This window comes from Panulirus ornatus, chromosome 58 (genome assembly GCF_036320965.1).
Source record: "Panulirus ornatus isolate Po-2019 chromosome 58, ASM3632096v1, whole genome shotgun sequence".
In the NCBI taxonomy this organism is placed as follows: Eukaryota; Metazoa; Arthropoda; class Malacostraca; order Decapoda; family Palinuridae; genus Panulirus; species Panulirus ornatus.
Genome location: NC_092281.1, coordinates 12,622,368 through 12,648,338, shown reverse-complemented (window position 1 = coordinate 12,648,338; position 25,971 = coordinate 12,622,368). Strand labels below are relative to the sequence as shown.

General features: G+C 38.0%; 1 protein-coding gene across 10 annotated transcripts in view; it reads right to left on the bottom strand.

Moving 5' to 3' along the window:
* LOC139766521 (uncharacterized) overlaps window positions 1–25,971 on the bottom strand; it is a 185,941-nt gene that overhangs the window by 70,717 nt on the left and 89,253 nt on the right. Inside the window, exons 7-8 of one of the 10 annotated variants that reach the window (XM_071695282.1) lie at window positions 18,662–18,872; window positions 8,832–9,013 (exon numbers count right to left, since the gene is read on the bottom strand). The exons of 8 other annotated variants lie outside the window; for them this stretch is intronic. In XM_071695282.1, coding sequence (XP_071551383.1) covers window positions 8,976–9,013; window positions 18,662–18,872 — 249 coding nt within the window. In that variant the 3' untranslated portion in view covers window positions 8,832–8,975. Of the gene's footprint in view, window positions 1–5,459; window positions 9,014–18,661; window positions 18,873–25,971 lie in introns of those variants that run through there. One more of the 10 variants, XM_071695280.1, reaches the window with a different exon arrangement.

Genomic DNA, 25,971 nt, shown 5'->3' with positions numbered 1-25,971 from the left:
TTTTCACTTCATGAGCTGGTATAAATCATCTTTTATACATTTTTAGAACTTGTCTCCACGACTATCCATCTTCATGAAAATCCAAATTTCCCCAGTCCATATCTCATAATTAAAATCTCTCATTATTTGTACTTTTCCATCTTTAAGAAGTGCTGTTTAACTGCTGTTTTGTGTTCCATCTAATTGTTCCTTGACTCTTTGTTTCCATGACAAAGAGTGGTATACTCAATCAACTTAGCCTCTCTTTTGTCTAAGACAGTGCTCATGCTCTCATATAAATATAAGAGGTCTGTTACAAATGAACTCCTTTCCATAAATATATGCTGTTTTTCACCTAGGTAATTTCTCCTTTGCAGAAAGTCATCTAATTCTTTTCTATAACTTATCATAGACCATGCTCATCACTGAGACCAGTCTTATTCAATGCTTGTTCCCAGTCTCTTTTCTTATTGATGGGTATGACCTTTGTACCTTTCCACTCTCCCTTGGCACTTTGCTTCTCGAAAAACAGTTTCAACACTATTTCATGAGGTTTGTTTACTGTATCTGGACACATCTTCAGCACATATATTTTCATCAAGAACATGAACCTTGTATGGCTTAAGACCTATTATTTTGCATATTTTTCTAAACTGTGAAAACACTTTTAAACTTGTCATTCAGTTTCTCAAATATCCTTACATCACCTTCTACAATACTTCCCTATGAATCACTTAGCCTGATCAGATGTTTTTTAACTGACAACTGACCCCTGATCAATTTATGGAAAAGTTTTGAATTTTCTCCTGCCTTGTCCACACTATTCTTTTAAAATTTTCTGTGTTCCTCCTTTATCCTCCTATACTCACTCCTTGCTCTCAAAACCTAGCAAAAGCTGACTGGCTGGAGTGTTGTCTATTTCTTTGCCACAGCACATCTCAAAGCTTCTTTGCTTTTTGACATCTATTACACCATTTTTCCCCATTTCTTAATATTCCCTACTTATTTGAGGACAGAGATATCTATGTTCCTACTCATTTACTGTTGTAAAGTTCAGTGAACCTCCCACCATAATGCCCTGGTTCCTGGCTACTGAACTCCATTTCCCAATCTGTGTTGTCCCCAAAATTTTTGCAGTCTGCGTAGTTTCCACAATTATATCTCCTCTTTAGACTTTGTCTCATCCCAGCTCTTTTACTTTCTTCAGTTACTAAATAGTCAAACTTGAGCATAACATGATCACTTTTCCAATTGGAGTCTCATGTACAATATTTTCAATATCCATGCTAGTATGTTTAGATAAGGTCTAGCAATGATGCTGTATCAATACTAATATTCCTAAGGTGTTCACTGACATGATGATATTGCAAATTTTCCCCTAAAATCTTATGTCTCCATGACCCCTTGTCTATATCTATTTATATCTCTGATGCCCATTCTCTCTGGGAACTCTCATCAAGGGGTGGCCATTGCAAAAGAGTCTCCACTTATCCCTGTCCTTACATGCATCCCTCGCATACACCATTCCACAAATTTTTCTTCTGTTTCTCTCCCTCCAGTATTCCTCCACCTTATTTGCTCATGTAAACGGAGGTTTTCCACTCACACTAACCCATTTGATTATGCCATCATACACTCTCCTTGTAAACTCCCAATCATGCATTCTTTCCACATGCCCAAACCTCCTTAAAGTGTTACACTTCACCTATTCTACCACTCTACGATTCATTCCCTTTGCATTCCTTGCCATACCACATCTCTCATACACCCTTTCATTTATTTCTTCATTCCATCTAGTCACACCACATGCTCGTCTCATACAGCTCATTTCCAAAGCCTGGATTCTTGACCTCTGTGCCTCATTCCACATCCATGTTTCAGATGCATAGGTCAGGGTTATGAGGACTATCTGTCCCATAATCCTACCTTCACTTCCATGCTTACACTTCTACACTTCGTTATTCTATTAAGAGACCTAATGACTCTTTTACCATGCTCTGCTCTCTACCTTATCTCTCCTTCCATATCCCACACTTACCCAAGACAGCTCCCAGATACTTAAATTTCCTCATCTCTTCCAGTCTCCCCCCCTCCACATCCACAGCACAATTTAGTACACTTCCTTCTTTCACTCTATATGGTTTTACAAAATCTATACATTCACTCTGATTCCTTTCAAACACCATTACTTTTCTTTTACTTGCATGCATCTTGAATCTCCTCACCTTACACACATCGTAAAACACACAACCTCCTGCAACTCCTCTTGATTCTCCACAAACAACACAGTATCATCCGCAAACAGGCTTGCCATTAGTCACCATATCTCTGCCACAGTCTATCTCTGCACCCCTTTTCCCTAGTTTTGTTTTCATCTCTCTTATCACTACATCCATATATATACAGGGAGTGGGGGGCTGGAAATCCTCCCCTCTCATTTCTAATTTTCCAAAAGAAGGAACAGAGAAGGTGGGCCATGTGAGGATATTCCCTCAAAGGCTCAGTCCTCTGTTCTTAATGCTACCTTGCTAATGCCGGAAATGGCGAATAGTATGAAAAAAAATATATATATATATATATATATATATATATATATATATATATATATATATATATATATATATATATATATTTTTTTTCTTTCTTTCGTACTATTCGCCATTTCCCGCATTAGCGAGGTAGCGTTATCAACAGAGGACTGGGCCTTAGAGGGAATATCCTCACCTGGCCCCCCTCTCTGTTCCTTCCTTTGGAAAATTAAAAAAAAAGAAAAAAAAAAAAAACGAGGGGAGGATTTCCAGCCACCCGCTCCCTCCCCTTTTAGTCGCCTTCTACGACACGCAGGGAATACGTGGGAAGTATTCTTTCTCCCCTATCCCCAGGGATTATATATATATATATATATATATATATATATATATATATATATATATATATATATATATATATATTATCCCTGGGGATAGGGGAGAAAGAATACTTCCCACGTATTCCCTGCGTGTCGTAGAAGGCGACTAAAAGGGAAGGGAGCGGGGGGCTGGAAATCCTCCCCTCTCGTTTTTTTTTTTTTTTTTTGATTTTCCAAAAGAAGGAACAGAGAAGGGGGCCAGGTGAGGATATTCCCTCAAAGGCCCAGTCCTCTGTTCTTAACGCTACCTCGCTATCGCGGGAAATGGCGAATAGTATGAAAAAAAAAAAAAAAAAATATATATATATATATATATATATATATATATAGTGGTGATGTGAGAAGGAGATGGAGTGAGTATTTTGAAGGTTTGTCGAATGTGTTTGATGATAGAGTGGCAGATATAGGGTGTTTTGGTCGAGGTGGTGTGCAAAGTGAGAGGGTTAGGGAAAATGATTTGGTAAACAGAGAAGAGGTAGTAAAAGCTTTGCGGAAGATGAAAGCCGGCAAGGCAGCAGGTTTGGATGGTATTGCAGTGGAATTTATTAAAAAAGGGGGTGACTGTATTGTTGACTGGTTGGTAAGGTTATTTAATGTATGTATGACTCATGGTGAGGTGCCTGAGGATTGGCGGAATGCGTGCATAGTGCCATTGTACAAAGGCAAAGGGATAAGAGTGAGTGCTCAAATTACAGAGGTATAAGTTTGTTGAGTATTCCTGGTAAATTATATGGGAGGGTATTGATTGAGAGGGTGAAGGCATGTACAGAGCATCAGATTGGGGAAGAGCAGTGTGGTTTCAGAAGTGGTAGAGGATGTGTGGATCAGGTGTTTGCTTTGAAGAATGTATGTGAGAAATACTTAGAAAAGCAAATGGATTTGTATGTAGCATTTATGGATCTGGAGAAGGCATATGATAGAGTTGATAGAGATGCTCTGTGGAAGGTATTAAGAATATATGGTGTGGGAGGAAAGTTATTAGAAGCAGTGAAAAGTTTTTATCGAGGATGTAAGGCATGTGTACGTGTAGGAAGAGAGGAAAGTGATTGGTTCTCAGTGAATGTAGGTTTGCGGCAGGGGTGTGTGATGTCTCCATGGTTGTTTAATTTGTTTATGGATGGGGTTGTTAGGGAGGTGAATGCAAGAGTTTTGGAAAGAGGGGCAAGTATGAAGTCTGTTGGGGATGAGAGAGCTTGGGAAGTGAGTCAGTTGTTGTTCGCTGATGATACAGCGCTGGTGGCTGATTCATGTGAGGAACTGCAGAAGCTGGTGACTGAGTTTGGTAAAGTGTGTGAAAGAAGAAAGTTAAGAGTAAATGTGAATAAGAGCAAGGTTATTAGGTACAGTAGGGTTGAGGGTCAAGTCAATTGGGAGGTGAGTTTGAATGGAGAAAAACTGGAGGAAGTGAAGTGTTTTAGATATCTGGGAGTGGATCTGGCAGCGGATGGAACCATGGAAGCGGAAGTGGATCATAGGATGGGGGAGGGGGCGAAAATTCTGGGAGCCTTGAAGAATGTGTGGAAGTCGAGAACATTATCTCGGAAAGCAAAAATGGGTATGTTTGAAGGAATAGTGGTTCCAACAATGTTGTATGGTTGCGAGGCGTGGGCTATGGATAGAGTGGTAAGCAGGAGGATGGATGTGCTGGAAATGAGATGTTTGAGGACAATGTGTGGTGTGAGGTGGTTTGATCGAGTAAGTAACGTAAGGGTAAGAGAGATGTGTGGAAATAAAAAGAGCGTGGTTGAGAGAGCAGAAGAGGGTGTTTTGAAATGGTTTGGGCACATGGAGAGAATGAGTGAGGAAAGATTGACCAAGAGGATATATGTGTCGGAGGTGGAGGGAACGAGGAGAAGAGGGAGACCAAATTGGAGGTGGAAAGATGGAGTGAAAAAGATTTTGTGTGATTGGGGCCTGAACATGCAGGAGGGTGAAAGGAGGGCAAGGAATAGAGTGAATTGGAGCGATGTGGTATACCGGGGTTGACGTGCTGTCAGTGGATTGAATCAGGGCATGTGAAGCGTCTGGGGTAAACCATGGAAAGCTGTGTAGGTATGTATATTTGCGTGTGTGGACGTATGTATATACATGTGTATGGGGGTGGGTTGGGCCATTTCTTTCATCTGTTTCCTTGCGCTACCTCGCAAACGCGGGAGACGGGCAAAAAAAAAAAAAAAAAAAAAATATATATATATATATATATATATATATATATATATATAATTAAAAAGCCACAGTGACATCACACAGCCCTGCCTCACACCCACAAGTATCCCAAAACTTTCGCTCAGCTCTCCATCCATTTACCCACGCACTTGCTTCTCTATAGAGGGCTTGTAAAACAGCATGACACCAGATACCATGCTTCATAAAATCAACCTTCTTCGATAAAGTAAAAGAAATCTATTCTTACTTTGAGGTCTCTTGACATCTTGAAAAAATATGCTAATGGGAGCTGTACTAACTTCAGAAAAAACCTGATAACTAATTGAAATTCAAACAATGTTTGTTCAATTATTTCTAAATATAAAAAAAAATCTAGATAAGAATCATTGATAATAAAAGATCAAGAACATCTGAAAGGTAATATAATTGAATAGATACATGGTAAACAATAATAAATTCTGCACTGCTACTACCACTGACAGATTTGTTAAACAACAGTCTAGAATGTATAAATGCATTACATGCATTCAAAAATTAATAAAAACACTCTTTTATTCATCTACCTTATACATAAAGAGTTTGTTAAAATGCACATCATTCAGTAATGAAGTGAAAATTTTCAAAATCAGCATTATTGATAACAAAACACCAATCAAATATATATATATAGATTAAAATCTGTATACAAACAGTTTTTCCATGAAATGATGTTTCCTGTGTTACTAAAGTCACCTTCATCAAGGCTGAACCACTGTAAACCAATGGAAAAGAGTAAACACTCGTCAAGGACTTTCTTGCTCCAAAGGAGTCCAACAATTGTCTGTTCTTGTGTGGAGTGCTGATTTGAAGCTATAGAACCACATAAAAGGGGTCCTGGGGTTATAAAATAATAATAATAATAATAATAATAATAATAATAATAATAATAATAATAATAATAACAAACAGAAAAAGGGTTTTATGATGTTTCATATTTGCCAAAAATATTACATGACACAGATAAACCAGCTGCAGAGTATTTGCAATCATGAATACCCTAAAGCAAATTGATATAATTTTTTTCCAACAGAGAAAGAATCCAACCAAAAGAAACTAAACACTGCTGTTTTACTTGCAAAATATAAAAAGTACAAGGGACATCATTCTTTCCCACATTCTCTGCAACAGACCATTTACTATAGTATCCCTCTGTAGGAAGTGGGAAATGACACATAATTGTTTAGCAGCAAGTTCTTTCCACACAGAGTTCAATTTTACTGGCCTTAACTGATAACCTATTACAACTACGGCTTTACTGACCCATCACAACACTGACTTAAAATTGCAATTTTAAGTTCCTCCACAACTGTGCTTAGATACAGTGTACAGGAATGAAATACTAATATTCTGCTACATAGTTCACATACATAATACTTAAGAATCAAAATTAAATCTTTTTTTAAGAAATGTCACCATAAAAATATGCAATGCTTTTGTTTCTAAGAAAAATGCAAGAAAACACCTTGAAAATAGTCTTATTATTAATAACAAAACTATCTTTTCCTGTTCAATACCAGCTTGCCTTGTCCTCCCTTACTGAGGTAGTGCTTGGAGCTGAGCACTTCAGAGAAAAATCTGTGCTTGGCTCCTGTTCCAATTTCCAGAAAGTGATCATACAGAAGGGGAGGATTTCTAAGATGCCCCTCTTATTCACCTTCAGTAACATGCAAAAGATATGTGGGTAGCATTATTTCTTACCCATAAGGTCAATATATACTATAAAGACAAAGTATATGTCATGATAAACTTCAAATTCCTTGATGCAAGTTCTGTCAATCATCAATTAAACTGCAGAGTATAATTCAATAAACACCAGTCCTCTAAGACATCACTGCTCACTCTTTTCTGAAGAATCTTTGTCCCCTTCAATCCAAAAAATTAAAACAATATTCATCTGGTTCCTTGAAATACAAGTACACCTAGAATACACATAGCAGGTAAAATGAAAGACGAAATCTTTACTCTGCTATCTCCCTCATGATGAATAATCTCTATATTCACCAAATGGACCAAGCGATACCTAGTATTTAACATTTAAACTGCAATTACAATCAGACTAGTATTCAAACTGCCATCTTTAACTTGATTTTCCTTTACAGTATTTCTATATTCCTGATAAGCTGTATCTCCTGCACTACCTCTCAGGAAACTATGTTGACTAGGAAAATATTTTACAACACAGTACAGACTTCCTGTCTTCCTTGTTGTACACTAACACTGCCATTCTCCTTCAGAGAGTCCTCTAATCCAACTACACCACCATTATCAAATAAAAAAGTGTCCAGAGGACAAGAAAGAAAAGTTGAGCATGATGTATTGGAGAGTTCCATTTCATAAAAAATTTATCTACAATATCAAAACATTAATTTAAAGATATACTGTAAAGTAAAACCAAACTTATCAATATTTGACATATCAGCCACCCATGAAAACAAAAGAGAGGAAAGAAACCTAACAGAATAAGAGCAAATTATGGAAAGAAACCTAACAGAATAAGAGCAAATTATGGAAAAATGTTTTTCTGAATAATCACTCCATTGTTGAACAGCAACTTTTTTAGGGTAAGGGTTACGTGGGATCAGAGTACAATGATTCTGATAAGAAGTCATGAGCCAAAGAGTTCCAGCAAAGTGCCATTGTTAACCAAAACTAAGCTATTTCTTTGCAATTTTTCAGAAATATACGAGAAAATGATAGACAGATGTATCAAGGTCATCAGGCAGGTTATGTTTTTAAACATAGACAAAAGCAAATTCATCATTTTGAAAATACAACCAATCCTAACCAACACTTAAACATCCAAAATCAATGGTAACCTGAGAGCTGCTCTTGATGAATCATGATGCAGTGCTTCATAAGAACAGCAGCCATTATAAAGCCTTTGTATTGTCTTTTTTATACATCCTTTATCAGAGATAAATGTAGTTAACAACAACTTATGGTAAATACTGTAGAAATGAATGACCAGTATTCATTTTTGGTAATGAAAACTGTGATTATCTGAGATTAGAAGTAAATCTTCCTCAAGATAAATAAATATTTATGTCTCAACATAAATGCTTTCTTAGAAGCTGTTTCCCTTGTGAGACATAAGCCATTAATTATGACTATTACAGTGAAGTAAAGAAAGGAAGGGATGCACAATCTGTTTCATCCACTATAAAATATAGAAGCTAAAACATTCCAACTTATCTATATTAAACCACCACCTATATTTTTCAACATTATCCTCGTGAAATTCTAAATTTTTAAGTAATGGCAGCAGAAGTTTCTATTTAATGTTACAACCCTACATGGAGAAACATCACAGATGTAAATCTTCAGATAAACCAACACATATTTACAGAGAAAAGTTGAGCCTCAAGCAAATTTCATCATTACCATATCAGTTACAGACGACACCAAGACTTTAGTAAATATTTCAAAAAAAAAAGAAAAAAAAAAGGCTCATGTATTTGTCTGGATGTATGTACAAGGTTCAAATCATACTTTTTGTGCAAAACGTGTTCAGATTTACTGCAAAAATATTGAAGGCAAGATGCTCCACATTTCAATGTTAAAAGTACAATTTGCAAAATTGCATTTTAAAGGGAGACAAAAAATCTAAAATCGCACTTTGTCGTGATACTTTTATCAATCAGTTTAAACATATCCTTCTTAAGAATACTAAAGGTGCAGATAAGCAGGTCTCTGATATAATGGTTTTCCATCAATCTCTTGTTGATGTTTATTTCGCATATGGCGATAAACATTGGAACTTATGGTGGTCCTATAATCACAGTGAGGACAGTGGTATGGCTTCTCCCCAGTGTGAGTGCGTAAGTGAAGGGTTAAGTTGTCCCGCCGTGAAAATCTCTTTGGGCAGAAGGCGCACGTGTATGGCTTAAAGTCCCCACCAGCATTCGCCTGCCCTCCTCGACCCTAGAAGAAAGAGAGCACATGTTCACAAACGAAGTTTTAACACGTACTCGATTCTAAAAAGCTAATAATGCAATAAAAACAAAAAGCTTTCTCAGAGACGTGCTTTAGATAGAAAAGACGGCAACTCAAATTGGCAAAACAGTATGTATACGCAAGAAGTGCGAGGTTTTCTGCCCTGAATCATAGAGCAAAGCTCCATCAACAACTTTAGCACAAGCATCTCGGTAGAATCTACAATGTAATGAACTTATGCATCCGCAAATACAAAGGAGCAATCTTAGTTTTAACGACACCTACAATATTTTCCTGACCCTTGGCAATGCTGGTGTCAACTGACTTAACAAATAAACATACTGAAAATCTGATACGACCCAAATACATTCTCTTCCCAGGGGAGAACTAACCTGTTGAGCAAGTACTGATATTGCAAATACAAGGCCCATCAGCCAAGTTGTTAAATTTTTCATTGAAAGTCTAGAGTAAATGAGCAAAGCACATTAAATCAGGACAGGAGACTAAGATACAGAAAAATGGGGGTGTTATAGGTTACACAGCTGCAAGACAACAATACTTGTGACCCTCACTGATAGACACAACTGAAGATTTCACTTGCCATGGTATGCATCAACGAGTGCTGTACTGCAACATCAATAATGATACAAGAGTATCAAATAGCTGAACTGGAGGATTACCCTTCAGTTTTATTTTGGAGTGATTTTCATTATATATATTAAAATGGCAATGTTTTACAGACAGTTAATAATACTGTATCAGTATGCATGCAATTCTGTAATATGACACAATGCTTCTTCTTACTTGTACTTGCCATGGTTTAAGTGCTCCTTCAGTACTCCGCAGAAGACTTATATTTTTGTCTCAGTTCATGACAGCATCAGAGCGGTGCAATTAAGAGCTGTGCAATTACTACACCACATGCCAAACGGTACAACTGCAGCAAACATAGAAGGAAATCATATTTCCGTACACATTCTTCTAATATTTTTTATTATACATGTTAAATCAAGTTTAAGACAAATACTCTCCCACTTACTGATAGTAATCAAAATCAAGAAACCCAAGGCTTACGCACTTACCCAGCTCAATGAAAAAATAAGACGCACGGGTACTCAAGTTCACCGTAAAAATACTGAACTGCCAGTAACTTTCTGTCTCCTTCGGAGAATTGAATATATTTCCACCGCAAATGGCTGCAACCCAAAATCCATGAGGGAGCCATATGGTAGATGAAGGCACTCTTTTATTATTTCAAATGGCTATGCTGAAAGCATTATTCAACTTTATGTCACTGTAATACAAAATAACAGCCATGCCACTGTATGGTCCCTTATGTACAGTTGCCATGCAGCTGCATGATCTGTCATATATAACAGTTGCCATGCAGCTGCAAGATCTGTCATATATAACAATTGCCATGCAGCTGCATGATCTGTTATATATAACTCTTGCCATGCTGCTACATGTTGTTATATATAATAGTGGCTATGCTGCTCCATGATCTGCTATTCATAGCAGTGGCTATGCTGCTGCATGATCTCTTATGTGGGGCTGTAGCCATGCTGCTGCATTGTGTTATATATAACACTGGCCATGTTGCTGCATTGTTATATATAAGAGTGACCATGCTGCTTTATGTGTTATATGTAATAGTGGCCATGTTGCTGCATTATGTAATATATATGGCAGTGGCGATGCTGCTGCATGTTATATATAACACTGGCTCTGCTGCTGCATTCATGACATACTGAGCACTGCCACTGACTACCCACTAAGTATTTATTGCACCCAACCCATGCTGTGATGCTGACATTTCTTTGGGGTTTTACACAGTCGCTCAACTTCAAATTCTCCCAGCACTGTAACTAAGTTGCCAAGATGGAAAATAGGATATTAGGAGTTTAATAACAGCAACTTTACATATAAAATCAGGTGCGTGATCTTGCCACTATATCAAACTTTAGTTTGACCCCACTTCAGGTATGCAGTGCGGTTCTGCCCCCCACCCCACTCACCTATGTAAGCATATTCTTAAACTGGAAGCACTGTAGCAAAGACCAAGTAAACTGATTCTTTCCTTAACAACCATATGAAGACAGGCAGCAAGATTTGAATTTGTTCTCCCGATGCAAGAGAGGCTCTATTCTCTCTATACAAGAGAGACTCTAAGGCAAGTTAACATATGCTTTGAAATTTATAGCAAGTTTATATATAGTATGAACAAGAGCAAGGTTATTATGTTCAGCAGGGTTCAGGGACAGGTTAGCTGGGATGTAAATCTGAATGGAGAAAAATTGGAGGAAGTGAAGTGTTTTAGATATCTGGGAGTGGACTTCGCAGTGAATGGAACCACAAAAGTGGAAGTGAGTCACAGGGAAGGGGTGAAGGTTCTGAGAGCAATAAAGAATGTGTGGAAAGAGAAAATGTTATCTTGGAGTGCAAAAATGGGTATGTTTGAAGAAACAGAGGTTCCAACAATATAATATGGCTGTGAGGCATGGGCTATAGATGATGTTGTACGGAGGAGGGTGGATGTGTTGGAATAAGTGAAATGTTTGAAGACACTATGTGGTGTGAGGTGGTTTGATTAAGTGAGTAATGAAAGGGTAAGAGAGATAGGTGGCAATAAAAAGAGTGTGGTTAAGAAAGCAGAAGAGGGTGTGACAAAATGGTTTGGAAATGTGGTGAGAATGAGTGAGGAAAGGTTGACAAAGAGGATACATGTATCTGAGGTGGAGAGAACAAGGAGAAGCAGAAGACCAATTTGGAGGTGGAAGGATGGAGTGATAAAGATTTTGAGTGATCAGGGCCTGAACATACAGGAGGATGAGAGGCGTGTAAGGAATAGAGTGAACTGTAATGATGTGGTATACTGGGGTCGACGTGCTGTCAATGGACTGAACCAAGGCATGTGAAACATCTTATTATATTTAAGATCAGACCAAACTCTAAACATAAACATGGAAAAGAAGGGACACAGTATGTCTTGTCAGATATTTTTATTCTGTTATAAAAGACAGCCAGTAACAATTCTTAAGTGCCCTGTATATAACATGCCTGCCTATACTGTCCAACATATGTTAACCACTCCACCTTCCATATTAGTCAAATGTGAAATAAATCAGCTGTTTTGCAAAGAATACACACAAAACAATATGATACCACTGTGATTTGCTGTCACCTGTGGTTAACAGATGCCACTGTAGTCTGCTGTTATCAGTGATGGACAGATGCCACCATGCCCAGTTATCAGTGGTGAACAGATGCCACTGTGCCCTGCTGTTATAAATGGTGGACAGATGCCACAGCAGTCTGTCATCAACAGTGGTGGACACATGCCAATGTGGTTTGCAGTCATCAACAATGGACAAATGATGCTGTGGGATCTGCTGTCATCAGTGGTGGACACATACCACAGTAGTCTGTTATCATGAATGGTGGACTTATGCCACTGTGGGATCTGCTGTTATTAGTGATGGACACTTTACTGTGGTCTGCTGTCACCAGTGGTGGACATATGCAACTGTGGTCTGCTGTCATCAGTGGTGGACACATGCCATTGTAGGGTCTGCTGTAATCAGTGGTGGACACATGCCTTAAGTTTTGCTGTCATCAATGGTGGACACATGCCACTGTGGTCTGCTATCATAAGTGGTGGACAGATGGCACAAGAGTCTACTGTCATCAATTGTGGACTCATGCCAAACAGTCAGCTGCTTGAGAAAACATGAAACAAGATCTGCTGTCATCAGTGGTTGGAAACATGCCACAGGGTCTGATGTCATCAGTGGTGGACACATGCCACAGAGTCTCTTGCCATCAGTGGTGGACATATACCATGGGGTCTGCTGTTAACAGTGTATGGATGCCAAGGGTCTGTTGTCATCAGTGGCAAACATATGCCATGTTGTCTGCTGTCATATGTGATGGACACATACCATGGTGTCTGCTGCCATCACTGTAGGACATATGCCATGGTGTCTGCTCATTAATGGCGGACACATGCCACAAGTGTCTGCTGTTGTCAGTGGTGGATAGATGTCACTGTGGTCTGCTGTCATCAGTAGTGAACTGATGCTACTGTGGTCTGTTGTTATCAGTGGTGGACAGATGCCACTGTGATCTACTGTCATCAGTGATGGACACATGCCACTGTGATCTGCCATCATCAGTGGTGGACACATGCCACTGTGGTTTACTGTTGACAATGGTATTCAGATGACACTCTGGGGTCTGCTGTTAACAATGGTGGACACATGCAACTGAGGGGTATGTTGTCATTAGTTGTGGACAGATAAAAAAAAAAATGTGGGATCTACTGTCATCAGTTCATCAGTGTGGACACATGCCTTAGGGTCTACTGTCATCAGTGGTGGACACATGCCACAGGGTATATCGAAATTTGTGGCAAACACGTCACAAAATCTGCTGTCATCAGTTGTAAACAAATGCCATAGCATTTGCTTTCATCAGTGGTGAGCACATGCCACAGGGTCTGCTGTTATCAATGGTGGACAAATGCCATTGTGGTCTGGTCATCAGTGGTGTATACATGCCACTGTGGTCTCCTGTTAACAGTGGTGGACACATGCTGCTGTAGTCTGCTGTCTTGCATGGTGGATACATGCCACTGTGGTCTACTGTCATCAGCAGTAAACAATGCCACTGTAGTCCATGATTATCTGCCAGGTGATACCATTCTGGTTCATTCTAATCATTATTGGTAAGGAAGTGATTTGTAGTCTACTGTCACCATTTGCAGAAAGATACTCATATTTCTAGCTGATTGCTACTACTGTGGCCTAATTTCATACATAGAGAGAATACATACAAATCAGATCTATGTTTATTCGGGATGGAGAGATGCCACTATGGCCGGCTCATTCACAAAGTTCAAATACCACTTTGGTCCATACTCCTTTCCATTTAACATACTCCTTTACAGTAAACATCATTCAATCTCATTAAAGAGGATTTCATTAGAAGTGTCTGAATTTTCCATTGGTGGATAATATCACAAGATCAACTGCTTTAACAAATAACTGGCTTAACACTTCTTATTCTAAACTGCTAAAATGTATCATACAAGTCTGTGTAAAATCCAAAACAGGAGCTGTATAATAGAAATGGGAGCACAATATTTTCGTAATTTCTCTAAATATCAAAAATCATGTTACAGAAAAAATAATCAGCATGAAACGAAACACAAGAACCTTTCCCTCTAACAAAATTTAATGAACAACTTAAAAAGAACAGCTTTCTCATAAATTTATACATCAGAAAATATTTTTAGAATTTTATCCACAATGCCAACACAATACAGTAACAAACAATTCATTACACAATGCTAGTAAAATTTTGTGCTGTCCTATAATGATTTCAACTCACTATAAAACACAGTGTTACATTCTCTTAACAAGAGCTCCCACAGTAACTCATTCCACATACTATATCAGACAATTCTTCTACTCATATAATCAATTACATTTTCATCTTATCAAAAGGACACTGTTATAACCACTAGCATCCATCTGACTATTAATGTTTTACAAAATTCAAATCTTGCCCCTTTTTTTAAACTAATGAAATTTATGTATTACAAAGGACACCGTTAAACAGTATATTACCTTCAAACTTATCAACAGAGATTTACACCCTATCATGCACCAACACTACGATGACTGCATTTTCCACTCTGGAAGCTGAGATATCTTATAAAATTGTCAATCAAATCACTATTACTACAGTTCTGAATCTTTTCAAATACATTCCCTTTACCATTTATAAGCACAGTATATTTACTTACATAACCCAGAAGTACCTTTTATCTTTATGGGGCTCTCACAGCATTCAGAAAGTTGACCACATCAATCGGGTGGGAACATGGGTCATAAAGTGTAGTGGGGTGTGTGTGTGTGTGTGTGTGTGTGTGTGTGTGTGTGTGTGTGTGTGTGTGTGTGTGTGTGTGTGTGGAGAAACTGAGCAGTATGTATATAATGTCATCACTCTGGTTGTTGCATCGTGGGTATCAAGGGATTTGGGATGTGTTGAATTGATGTTCATAATAGTTAAGGATGGGGGATGTCCAGAGAATAGATTGGACAGTGATTCATGTATGTCTGGAAAGTATGGTTTCAGGTGTGTGTATGTCTGATATGGTGGTATGTAAGACTGAGCTGGAAGGGCAGTTATTTAGTGCTTGCAGTATCATTTCAGTGTTCATGTGTTTTGTAAGTGTTATGTTTGTTGGGGATGGAGGGATCTGTTAGTAAAGGTTGTTGAAGTGTGAGGCAGATTGAAGCTTTCTATTTTTATAAGTAGGGGTAGGTAGCCAGCATCCTCTAAAAATAAATTCATCTACTTACCCCTTAAACTATCCCTCACCTGCCTGGTCTTTCACCTCTCAAAGGTAAAAATAACAAAGCTGCAAAGCACACAAAAGAAAGCACTCAGAAAAATCACTGGCTGCTTTGCAAGCAAAATCTCTAAAATCCGACACAATGAAGCAAGGATTCTCTCACTACAAACCCACTTGAACATGTTTAGCATTCAATCATTTAGAAAAGCACTAGACCCACCTGCACAAACCACTTCTCAACAATTTCATACGAATATACATACACATAAACATATATCTTCTATCACTACTGAAACCATACTATTTCACTCTGTCCACTGGTATGTGCATGCCACCACCCTCTAAATCACCTCTTCCATAAAACTCACCAGGTATGCTCAACAAACATAACTCTGTTATGTGAACACTTACCTTTGGCCCCCTTGCCTATAAACAATGGCACTATACATGCATTCCACCAAACCTCAAGCACCATGCCATGACCAGAGAAGGAGGCCAAGAGAGGATATCCCCTCTATAGCTCAGTCCTCTGTCCTTAACGCTACCTCGCTAACAGAGGAAATGTCATATATGTAAAAAAAAAAAAAAAAAAAAAAAAGGATAGATATATATACATATAGTCATGCTAATATATTCATACGATTTGCCATTTCCTGCGTTAGTGAGGTAGCGTTAAAAACAGAGGACTGGGATTTTTAGGGAATATCCTCACCTGACCCCCTTCTCTGTTCCTTCTTTTGGAAAATTAAGAAAAAACGAGTGGGGACGATTTCTAGCCACCCGCTCCCTCCCTCTCCAGTCGCCTTCTACGACACGCAGGGAAAACATGGGAAGTATTCTTTCTCCCCTATCCCCAGGGATAAATATTGTGAGGTAAGTTTGAATGGAGAAAAACTGGAGGAAGTAAAGTGTTTTAGATATCTGGGAGTGGATCTGGCAGCGGATGGAACCATGGAAACGGAAGTGAATCATAGGGTGGGGGAGGGGACGAAAATTCTGGGAGCCTTGATGAATGTTTGGAAGTTGAGAACATTATCTCGGAAAGCAAAAATGGGTATGTTTGAAGGAATAGTGGTTCCAACAATGTTGTATGGTTGCGAGGTGTGGGCTATGGATAGAGTTGTGCGCAGGAGGGTGGATGTGTTGGAAATGAGATGTTTGAGGACAATATGTGGTGTGAGGTGGTTTGATCGAGTAAGTAATGTAAGGGTGAGACGTGTGGAAATAAAAAGTGTGGTTGAGAGAGCAGAAGAGGGTTTTGAAATGGTTTGGTCACATGGAGAGAATGAGTGGGGAAAGATTGACCAAGAGGATATATGTGTCAGAGGTGGAGGGAACGAGGAGAAGTGGGAGACCAAATTGGAGGTGGAAAGATGGAGTGAAAAAGATTTTGAGTGATCGGGGCCTGAACATGCAGGAGGGTGAAAGGCGGGCAAGGAATAGAGTGAATATATATATATATATATATATATATATATATATATATATATATATATATATATATATATATATATATATACATATGAATAATTGGGTAAGTGAAAGGGGCAAAGATTCTGAGAGCACTAAAGTACATGTGGAAAGAGGGATTGCTATCTGGTAGGGCAAAAATGGGTATGTTTGAAGGTACAGTAGTCCCAACAATATCATATGGATGTGAGGCATGGACTGTATATAGGCTGTGCTGAGGAGGGTGGGTGTTCCAGCCCAGTGGACACAGCTGACTTTCTAAGTGCTATGAGAGCTCCAAAGATCCACAACTGGTTATCTAATGAAAGACTTATCAGGCAAAATTTCCATTTCACTTACACTTTCTCATTTATACCTTCTTTTCTTCATACTAACGACACAGAATATCAACCTCTCACTAACACCATAACAAACATACACTTTCGTCTTTGCAACACACTGCCATACAATGTATCTACCATATCAATCACACTCTTTTAATGTATATGATAACTGGCCTTTTTGAGAAATAAAAGTATTATACACTATACTATAGTACGGTACACTTATTACTGCTACTGCTACTATAAAAAATAGCTTCTTTCTCTGTTAATGCTTACCCTTCTTCCATACCAATTTCTAAAAACAAACTATTAAGAGTGTGACAATCTGGTGGAATCTTTAATTTTCTTCAGTGTTCTCTTCTGTAAAGTTGAATTTGTTCCCCATGACTGGTTATGTTTAATTTTCCACATCAATCAAATTTGTTCATATTTTGCTACTTTTAAAAACAACTGGGAACCATAAAACTTTTAATACATTATACAAGTATGTATATCCCCTTATGCACATATCTAAATCTTGGATAAAAATTCATCGTATAAAATCAAAGTGAATTCTACAACTTGTTTGACAAAATTTATTACATCATATCAGGGGTTCTTAACCTTTTCTTGAATGCAAACCAATTATAGTCACCTGCTTGGTCTGTGAACCATACTCTACTTATTTGGGGGATAAAAGTACAATCACTAAAACTGATAAAAGAATTATCATTAAAACTAATTGTCCATTAATATGAGTACAGTATAACTTACAAACTTAGTGCTGTACACAGAACGTAAGCAATGAGGAAAAAGGATGGCAAATTCAATTAAATTCTATTTGCAGATCAGAGACAGTATTGGTGGCAAGAGTGTACTGTTTTACAAATGGCCTGAAAGAGAAAGAATCAACTGTTTCTGGAAAAAAAAATCAAAGAGAGACCTATTATTGCTTTCTGCCATCAGACTTAGAATATTCAGCTGAGTAACCAATAAGGCAAATTGAAGATCAGATCAAATGTCCAACTTTGAGTGGTACTGTGTCTTAAATAACCAACAGTACAGGGAAACCAGACTCTCACAGATATGCACAGGAGGGAATGATAACTTTACGTTTCCTAGTAAAATCAAGCATGCACAGATAAAAGCAAATATGAATTCTTTCTTCAAAATGTAAGAACTATGCTGTAATGGATGTTCAATTCAATATCTCTTTTTTTTTTTTTTTTGGATTTTTGGATGGTCCATGGACCATAGGTTAAGAACCCCTGTTCTAAATACATGCATTTCACTTGCATTAATCTGTATATATGGAGCATCACTGAGAAAACCTTCAGAGAGATATCTGTGAGCCTCATTATAATATCTGATCACTAAACGTGGTGTCTGGTTTAGGACACGTCAGACCCATTTGAGGTAAGTGATACTTCTTGATGTGAACATTAAGATTCCCTTTTTGGGCGGACTTGAAACTGCAGTGCGGGCAGGCAAATGGCTTCTCACCGGTGTGTCTCCGGAAATGCATCTTGAGCTTTGATTCACAGTGAGTCACATAATCACAGTCGGGATGAGGACACTGCCAGCGACTTTTAGACCACAATTCACTGTTCTTGCAGCCCAATGATGGGACATGACCTTGGACTACAGAGGTAGGCACATGTACCACTGGTGACCTGACGTAACTTCCTTGGGCAGCAGCTCCTTGTCCTGTTCCCTGGTGAAGGAACAACACAGTCCTCAGTGTGGATCTTCATCTGAAGACGTCCCCAACACCAATTAACACTAGCAATGTCACATGCATGCTAACTATTATAAATCATAATCTGTAAATCCCCACTTCCTTTTTCAATAAAACTAATAACAAGAGAAATATTCACCTTATATTCTAAAATTCACAAAAACAATTGTCACAAAATTAATATGGAAAGGATCTGTATCCTAAAACAATAAAGATAAACTTTCATAAAGTTCATTTATTTTCATGTGACTAGTATGGAGAAGATTTCATCCTAACAGTGTTTCAAATAAGTTAATGCATGTTCTACAGTAAAAACAACAAATAACATCTTGAAGTAATTCCTTTCAGCATTTTGTTCTTAGCACAGTACAGCAATGAAGAGTTCAAAATCTTCCAGCAGAAGGTTCTAAGCCTAGTCCAGTACGAGTTCATTAACTTCAGCAAAAGGTTCTAAATCCAGTTAAGTATTTAGTGGTTCACCATCTTCCAGCAAAAGGTTATATACTTAGTTCAGTACTCATCAAAGCTCAGTGCAGTGCTCAAAAGAGTTCAACATCTTTCAGCTGAAGGATCTAAGCACAGTACAGTATTCAACAGTTCACTATCTTCCAGCTAAAGGCTCTAAGCAAAGTACAGTACTCAATTCAATATCTTGTACACACAAAACTCTTAATAACAGTTTTGATTGTCTACTACAGCATTATTGGTAAAGTTTTAAAAAGCATTCCTATACAGCTATTTCCAAGGCAATTTTCACTCAGTTATTCATATCCAAGTTTAACAGCCATCAGAGTATGGCATCAAGATTTTTTTTTCTAATCAGGATTTCAGTTATAACAACTCACAAGCCCCTTGCAAAGTTTTACAGAAAACAAATGCACCTAATATAGTTCTCCAATAATCAAAAAATAAGTTCCCCTTCGATAACTGAAGGATCACTTGGACTTTGGCAAAACGCCCAAATAACAAACAGAAAGACGAACACTTCACACGCTGCATACACCCTCACTGGTGGCATGAAAAAGTAACGCTCACAAAATTCTACTTTCAAATATTGTTTTTAATCAAATTTTGTTTCATCCAATTGAGAAAAAAAAAAAATAATAAAGTGGTATACCCTACCTCAAGATGGTTTTGGAGTCTTGGATACCTCCAGAGTTTAGTATAGAACCAATATGCTTTGTTGTCCCTCATATAAGTAGTGCTGTTTCAAGCTGATGGAAGTCACCTATCCCCACGGCTCGGACTTGACCTAAGTTATTAAGCTGGATTATCTATTGACCAAGCTGTTGGAAACTGCAGTCTGCAACCATGTAATCAACATAGCCTGGCTGGTTTGGTACACTCTGTAAATAATTCGCCATGGCCTTCTTAAATTTCTTGACAGTGTCCTAGCATTACTGCTAGGAGCAGTATAATGAATCTTGACCCCTGGATGATCAAGGTGTTTTCTCTTTTTGTGTTTTATCATCCCTTAGGAATTTTGGGATAATATCTTAGCCTTCCACATGTCATTCCAAAGGGAATCATCTTTAAGTATATTTTGAAGACCATGCTTTCTAAGATTTTCCAAGTGGATATAATGATATGAATTTCCTCTCACCTCTCCAAAGAGTAATGACTCAGCAATTTCAGTTGTTTGACATAATTCTATTCCTGTAATGTGTCAATATGGGCAACAAAAAATTTTGAACAGTAATTCTGCAACTTCACCTGCCTTGCATGATTTTACAATCCCACAGAATTATATTTGTGAGAGCACTTGAATCTTGAAGTGCATCACCACTGGTTTTGGAAGAGACAACTGTTTCTCTGTTTTGTTTCCATAGCTCATAAGGTCATCAGACTGCTTAGTCATGATGACAGCATCTTTGTCCATCCAGTACTCTTAAACTGCTCTTTATTTCTTCATTCTCCCCTATCTGAGAAGGAACTCATCCCCACTGAAATGCAGGTTGTTCTCAGTGGCCCCAGTGAAAGATTTTGTTTATTTGAATTTGAAGTATCTCAGTGTCTTCTCCTGATGATAAGTTATGTTTATTCTTGTATCATCTGTGAAGGACGATATGAATCTGTGACTTGTTAAGGCATCAAAGTCAGATAAAAGGATGAAGAACGTGAGGAGTGCTTGTGCAGCTCCTTGGGGGTCTGAGGATTTTGCCGAGGACTCACATGGAATGGCCTGAATTACATCAGTATCTTGTAATAATTGGTTAACCCTTTGCCTGTGAATCATGACTAGGTCATAATACACAATTTTCCTTCTCACTATAAAATACAACTAAAGTTCACAGCGGTTGAACAAAGAGTTTATACATACTGCAAAGTTTCCCAACCTTTCCTGCAGAGGACAAGATAAGTCTGTCCATCTCTCTCTCTCAATCACCCTTGATCTATACAATATATCATAAACCTGTGCACCAATTCTTATAATTATTCTAATCTTTTAGTATCTTGTAAGGAAAAATATAAGTATATTACATATTTCAGTGAATTATACTACTAACCAGAGAAACAAGTTTGTTACTGCCACCACTTTCCTAAAACCTAGACACACTTTTATAACAAGTAAACTCTCAGTACCTACAAAAGCATATTACTTTGTGTCATTGCATAAAAATTCCCTTGATTATCAACTCTGTTTTGCGATCAAAATTATCATAGATTCAAAGCTGGTTGCCAGTCTTATGGTAATCTTACTTCTCTACAACAGCTGTAGATAATGTGACTACTATTAGAGACTGAATTTAATATCCAAATATTCAAATGTCTTAAGTCCTCTTAGATACATCTTTTGTGTTTTTCATCTCTGACTCAGCAAAATCCTAATCCCACTTCACCATATCAAATAATAAATAAATGCTTCTTTCACCTGCTGAGCTCACTCATCCCTTAAACAAACAAACAAACAAAACTGTTTGCTTTAACTCCATCACTAAACAATTTCAACTTTTTGCACAACTCTTACTTACTTCACATAACAATGCATGTCTACTCTCACACTACTGTATTCTATCATTTCAAAACATTTTTCCTTCAACATATCTTATTTCAAGTTACTCAATCTAGTGTGAAGAACTGCTCCCTGGTCTACTTTGAGTCAGGTATGACTCCTAAAGTCAGCCAGTTCAATGTCACTGTCCTCAGATGGATTGGCACTTAGATGATGCAGCTCATACCTCCTCTGGCTCACTCAGCGACTAACTCATTCATTAACCTCCTTAAGTCTTCCAAGTCTTCTTGGTACTTGGGGAAGTAGAACTAGTATTTGAGGGATGCTCAGGCACATTGAGGTGTTGCTGGGAAGTGGTAAGCATTGCACATGGTTGAAAATCAAGAGAGGCTTCAAGTACATACAGCACAGACGCAGAGTGGGAAATAGTGAGCGAGAGTGGCTGGCCTTCATGAAAGGCATGGGTTGATACCTTGGGGGATACTTTCATTTGTCCTCTGCTAATTAACAACACAGCCCATTCAAAATATTTAACTTTGCTAGCCATACATTGTGAAATAAAGAAATTTAGCCACAAAATAAAGGAGTAAAGGAGAGAGAGAGAGAGAGAGAGAGAGAGAGAGAGAGAGAGAGAGAGAGAGAGAGAGAGAGAGAGACAATCACTGAGTAAAGCAAGCAAGTCTACTGTAGGCATTTTCAGGATGTGTTACTGATATACAAAAGCTTCATATGTACAGTATACTAAGCTCACATTCCTTCGCCTTATTATTGTGAGGGTAGTGTTTGTTTTCTGGCGTATGATAAAAATTTCTGCAATCAATTCTATTTTAAGAGTAATTTACGTTAGTGTATGTTCTGAAATGCATAATGCATTACCATTACCACTAAAATGTGTCAGACGTAATTCCTACGGTCAAGTAAGTACTTACCTATTATATAACAGGAAAGTATTACACTTATCTAGTTGTAAAAATAACAAGTTACAATTAAGAAAAAAATAAACACAATAATACCATGTCATGGTAGGTCTCAGAGTAGAGTTTAGAGTATAAGTTAGGTATTCCTTCAAAATCTTGGGTTGACATGCAATAAATCTGGCTATACATGAGTATATACAGTATGCATGTGTGTATATATACATATAAAGAGAGAACTTGTTTAAGATAGCCTCATATAACATATTTTTGTTTAACAACCATGAAAAAGAATATTCATTTAATAAATACTGAAGATATGGTTGTACAGAGGAGGGTGGTTGTGTTGGAAATGAAATGTTTGAGGACAATATGTGGTGTGAGGAGTTTGATTAAGTAATGAAAGGGTAAGAGAGATGTGTGGTAATAAAAAGAGTGCAGTTCTCAAGAAAGAACTGAAGAGGGTGTGTTCAAATGATTTGGACATATGGAAAGAATAAGTAAGGAAATGTTGATGAAGAGGGTATATGTGTCCGAAGAGGAGGGAATGAGGAGAAGCAGGAGACCAAATTATAGGTGGAAGGATGGAGTGAAAAAGATTCTGAGCAATTAGGTCATGAACATGCAATAAGCAATAAGCTCCCACCATAAAGATTTATTTATCTCGGGGAAAGCAAAGGCTTATTTCACTTGGTTTTCTATTTTTTCTTATTCTTATATTAATTTTTTCCATTTCATAAGAAATTATTTTTCCCTTTACTTAAAAACTGCTCATATTCAACAGCATCAAGAAACTTATGTGCCTCATTAGGTCGTTGATTACCTGAACCTCAGATACTCTTCTAACCTATCTTAGCTTCATTGTTCAATTTCTTTTTTTTAGTTTTAGTTATCTGACAAACTTCTACCCCTTTCAATGCACCCTGTTATTTTAAGTATCTACAATGAGAGAAAAAACTGCCAATCATAACTGCATAAAATACCAAAAAAAGTAGTAAACTTTCCTCTACACTGGTGTGAGGGAATGTTTTACACCAAAAAAAGGTGGCCCTGGTTAACTAGATGGACCCTCTTTCAGCACAGTAAAGTACATAAAGATTATTGGTTTTTGCTTGGTGATTTCATCCATCCCTGTTGCTACCCCACCCCACAGGAAACAGCATCGCTACCCCCTGCTTCAGTGAGGTAGTGCCAGGAAAACAGAAAAAAAAAGGCCACCTCATGATTTTCTATTAAGCATGATTTCACACACCCCAGCATATCATCTACATATCTTTCACATATTTCAATTATTTTTTATATTCTTTATGCATTATCTGCATATTCATCTACCATTTACATAAACAGAACATAAATTACATGAAGGAATCTTTTTACCAAATAAAATAAACTAATACAAAAGGCATTTTATTTTCTGTGAAATTGACTACATTAGTAACTCCATGAAACCTAGCTTCCTGCAATGATGATAGTTACACTTTTCATGACAATTTAGATTAACATGTGTCATTATTTCCTGCTGTGTTGTTCGTCTGCTTGTGACATCTATGGATAAGAAAAGGAGTTATATTTCAGCAGAGAAGTGAATTGAGGGCACCAAAGCTTAGTGCCACTAATATGGCTGGCCACTACGTACTGCACTACACCCACCCATAAGTGTGGCTCAGCACAATGAAAGGGTAGTTACACTTCTTCTGTGATGCTTAATATTTTTTCCCAGCTGTGTTGTTAGATGCCAGTGACATCTTACAGTAACATCTGGGATGATACATCAGCTGGGAATTGAAATGACAGAATGAAGGTTTAAAACCACAAATGTAGATCAATTCAACTTACTATGACTAGCCATAGATGTGGCCCGGCGCAAAGAAAGGGTTAATGTTTTCTGATCACTTTCAGCCAAGACTAAAATAAATGTTCATTCTTTTCAAACATATGTTAGTTATGTGCAACAATGTAAATGCAATCCAAACTCCACAGAAATTAATTTTGGGGCAGTAATAGGTAAACTGCAAATGTGACCATCTCCTGTGAATTCAGTATATATGAGATAGACTTCACAAAATCTTTTTCACTCCATCTTTCCACCTCCAATTTGGTCTCCCTCTTCTCCTCGTTCCCTCCACCTCCGACACATATATCCTCTTGGTCAATCTTTCCTCACTCATTCTCTCCATGTGCCCAAACCATTTCAAAACACCCTCTTCTGCTCTCTCAACCACGCTCTTTTTATTTCCACACATCTCTCTTACCCTTACGTTACTCACTCGCTCAAACCACCTCACACCACACATTGTCCTCAAACATCTCATTTCCAGCACATCCATCCTCCTGCGCACATCTCTATCCATAGCCCACGCCTCGCAACCATACAACATTGTTGGAACCACTATTCCTTCAAACATACCCATTTTTGCTTTCCGAGATAATGTTCTCGACTTCCACACATTTTTCAAGGCTCCCAAAATTTTCGCCCCCTCCCCCACCCTATGATCCACTTCCGCTTCCATGGTTCCATCCGCTGACAGATCCACTCCCAGATATCTAAAACACTTCACTTCCTCCAGTTTTTCTCCATTCAAACTCACCTCCCAATTGACTTGACCCTCACCCCTACTGTACCTAATAACCTTGCTCTTATTCACATTTACTCTTAACTTTCTACTTCCACACACTTTACCAAACTCAGTCACCAGCTTCTGCAGTTTCTCACATGAATCAGCCACCAGCGCTGTATCATCAGCGAACAACAACTGACTCACTTCCCAAGCTCTCTCATCCCCAACAGACTTCATACTTGCCCCTCTTTCCAGGACTCTTGCATTTACCTCCCTAACAACCCCATCCATAAACAAATTAAACAACCATGGAGACATCACACACCCCTGCCGCAAACCTACATTCACTGAGAACCAATCACTTTCCTCTCTTCCTACACGTACACATGCCTTACATCCTCGATAAAAACTTTTCACTGCTTCTAACAACTTGCCTCCCACACCATATATTCTTAATACCTTCCACAGAGCATCTCTATCAACTCTATCATATGCCTTCTCCAGATCCATAAATGCTACATACAAATCCATTTGCTTTTCTAAGTATTTCTCACATACATTCTTCAAAGCAAACACCTGATCCACACATCCTCTACCACTTCTGAAACCGCACTGCTCTTCCCCAATCTGATAGACTTATATACATATAT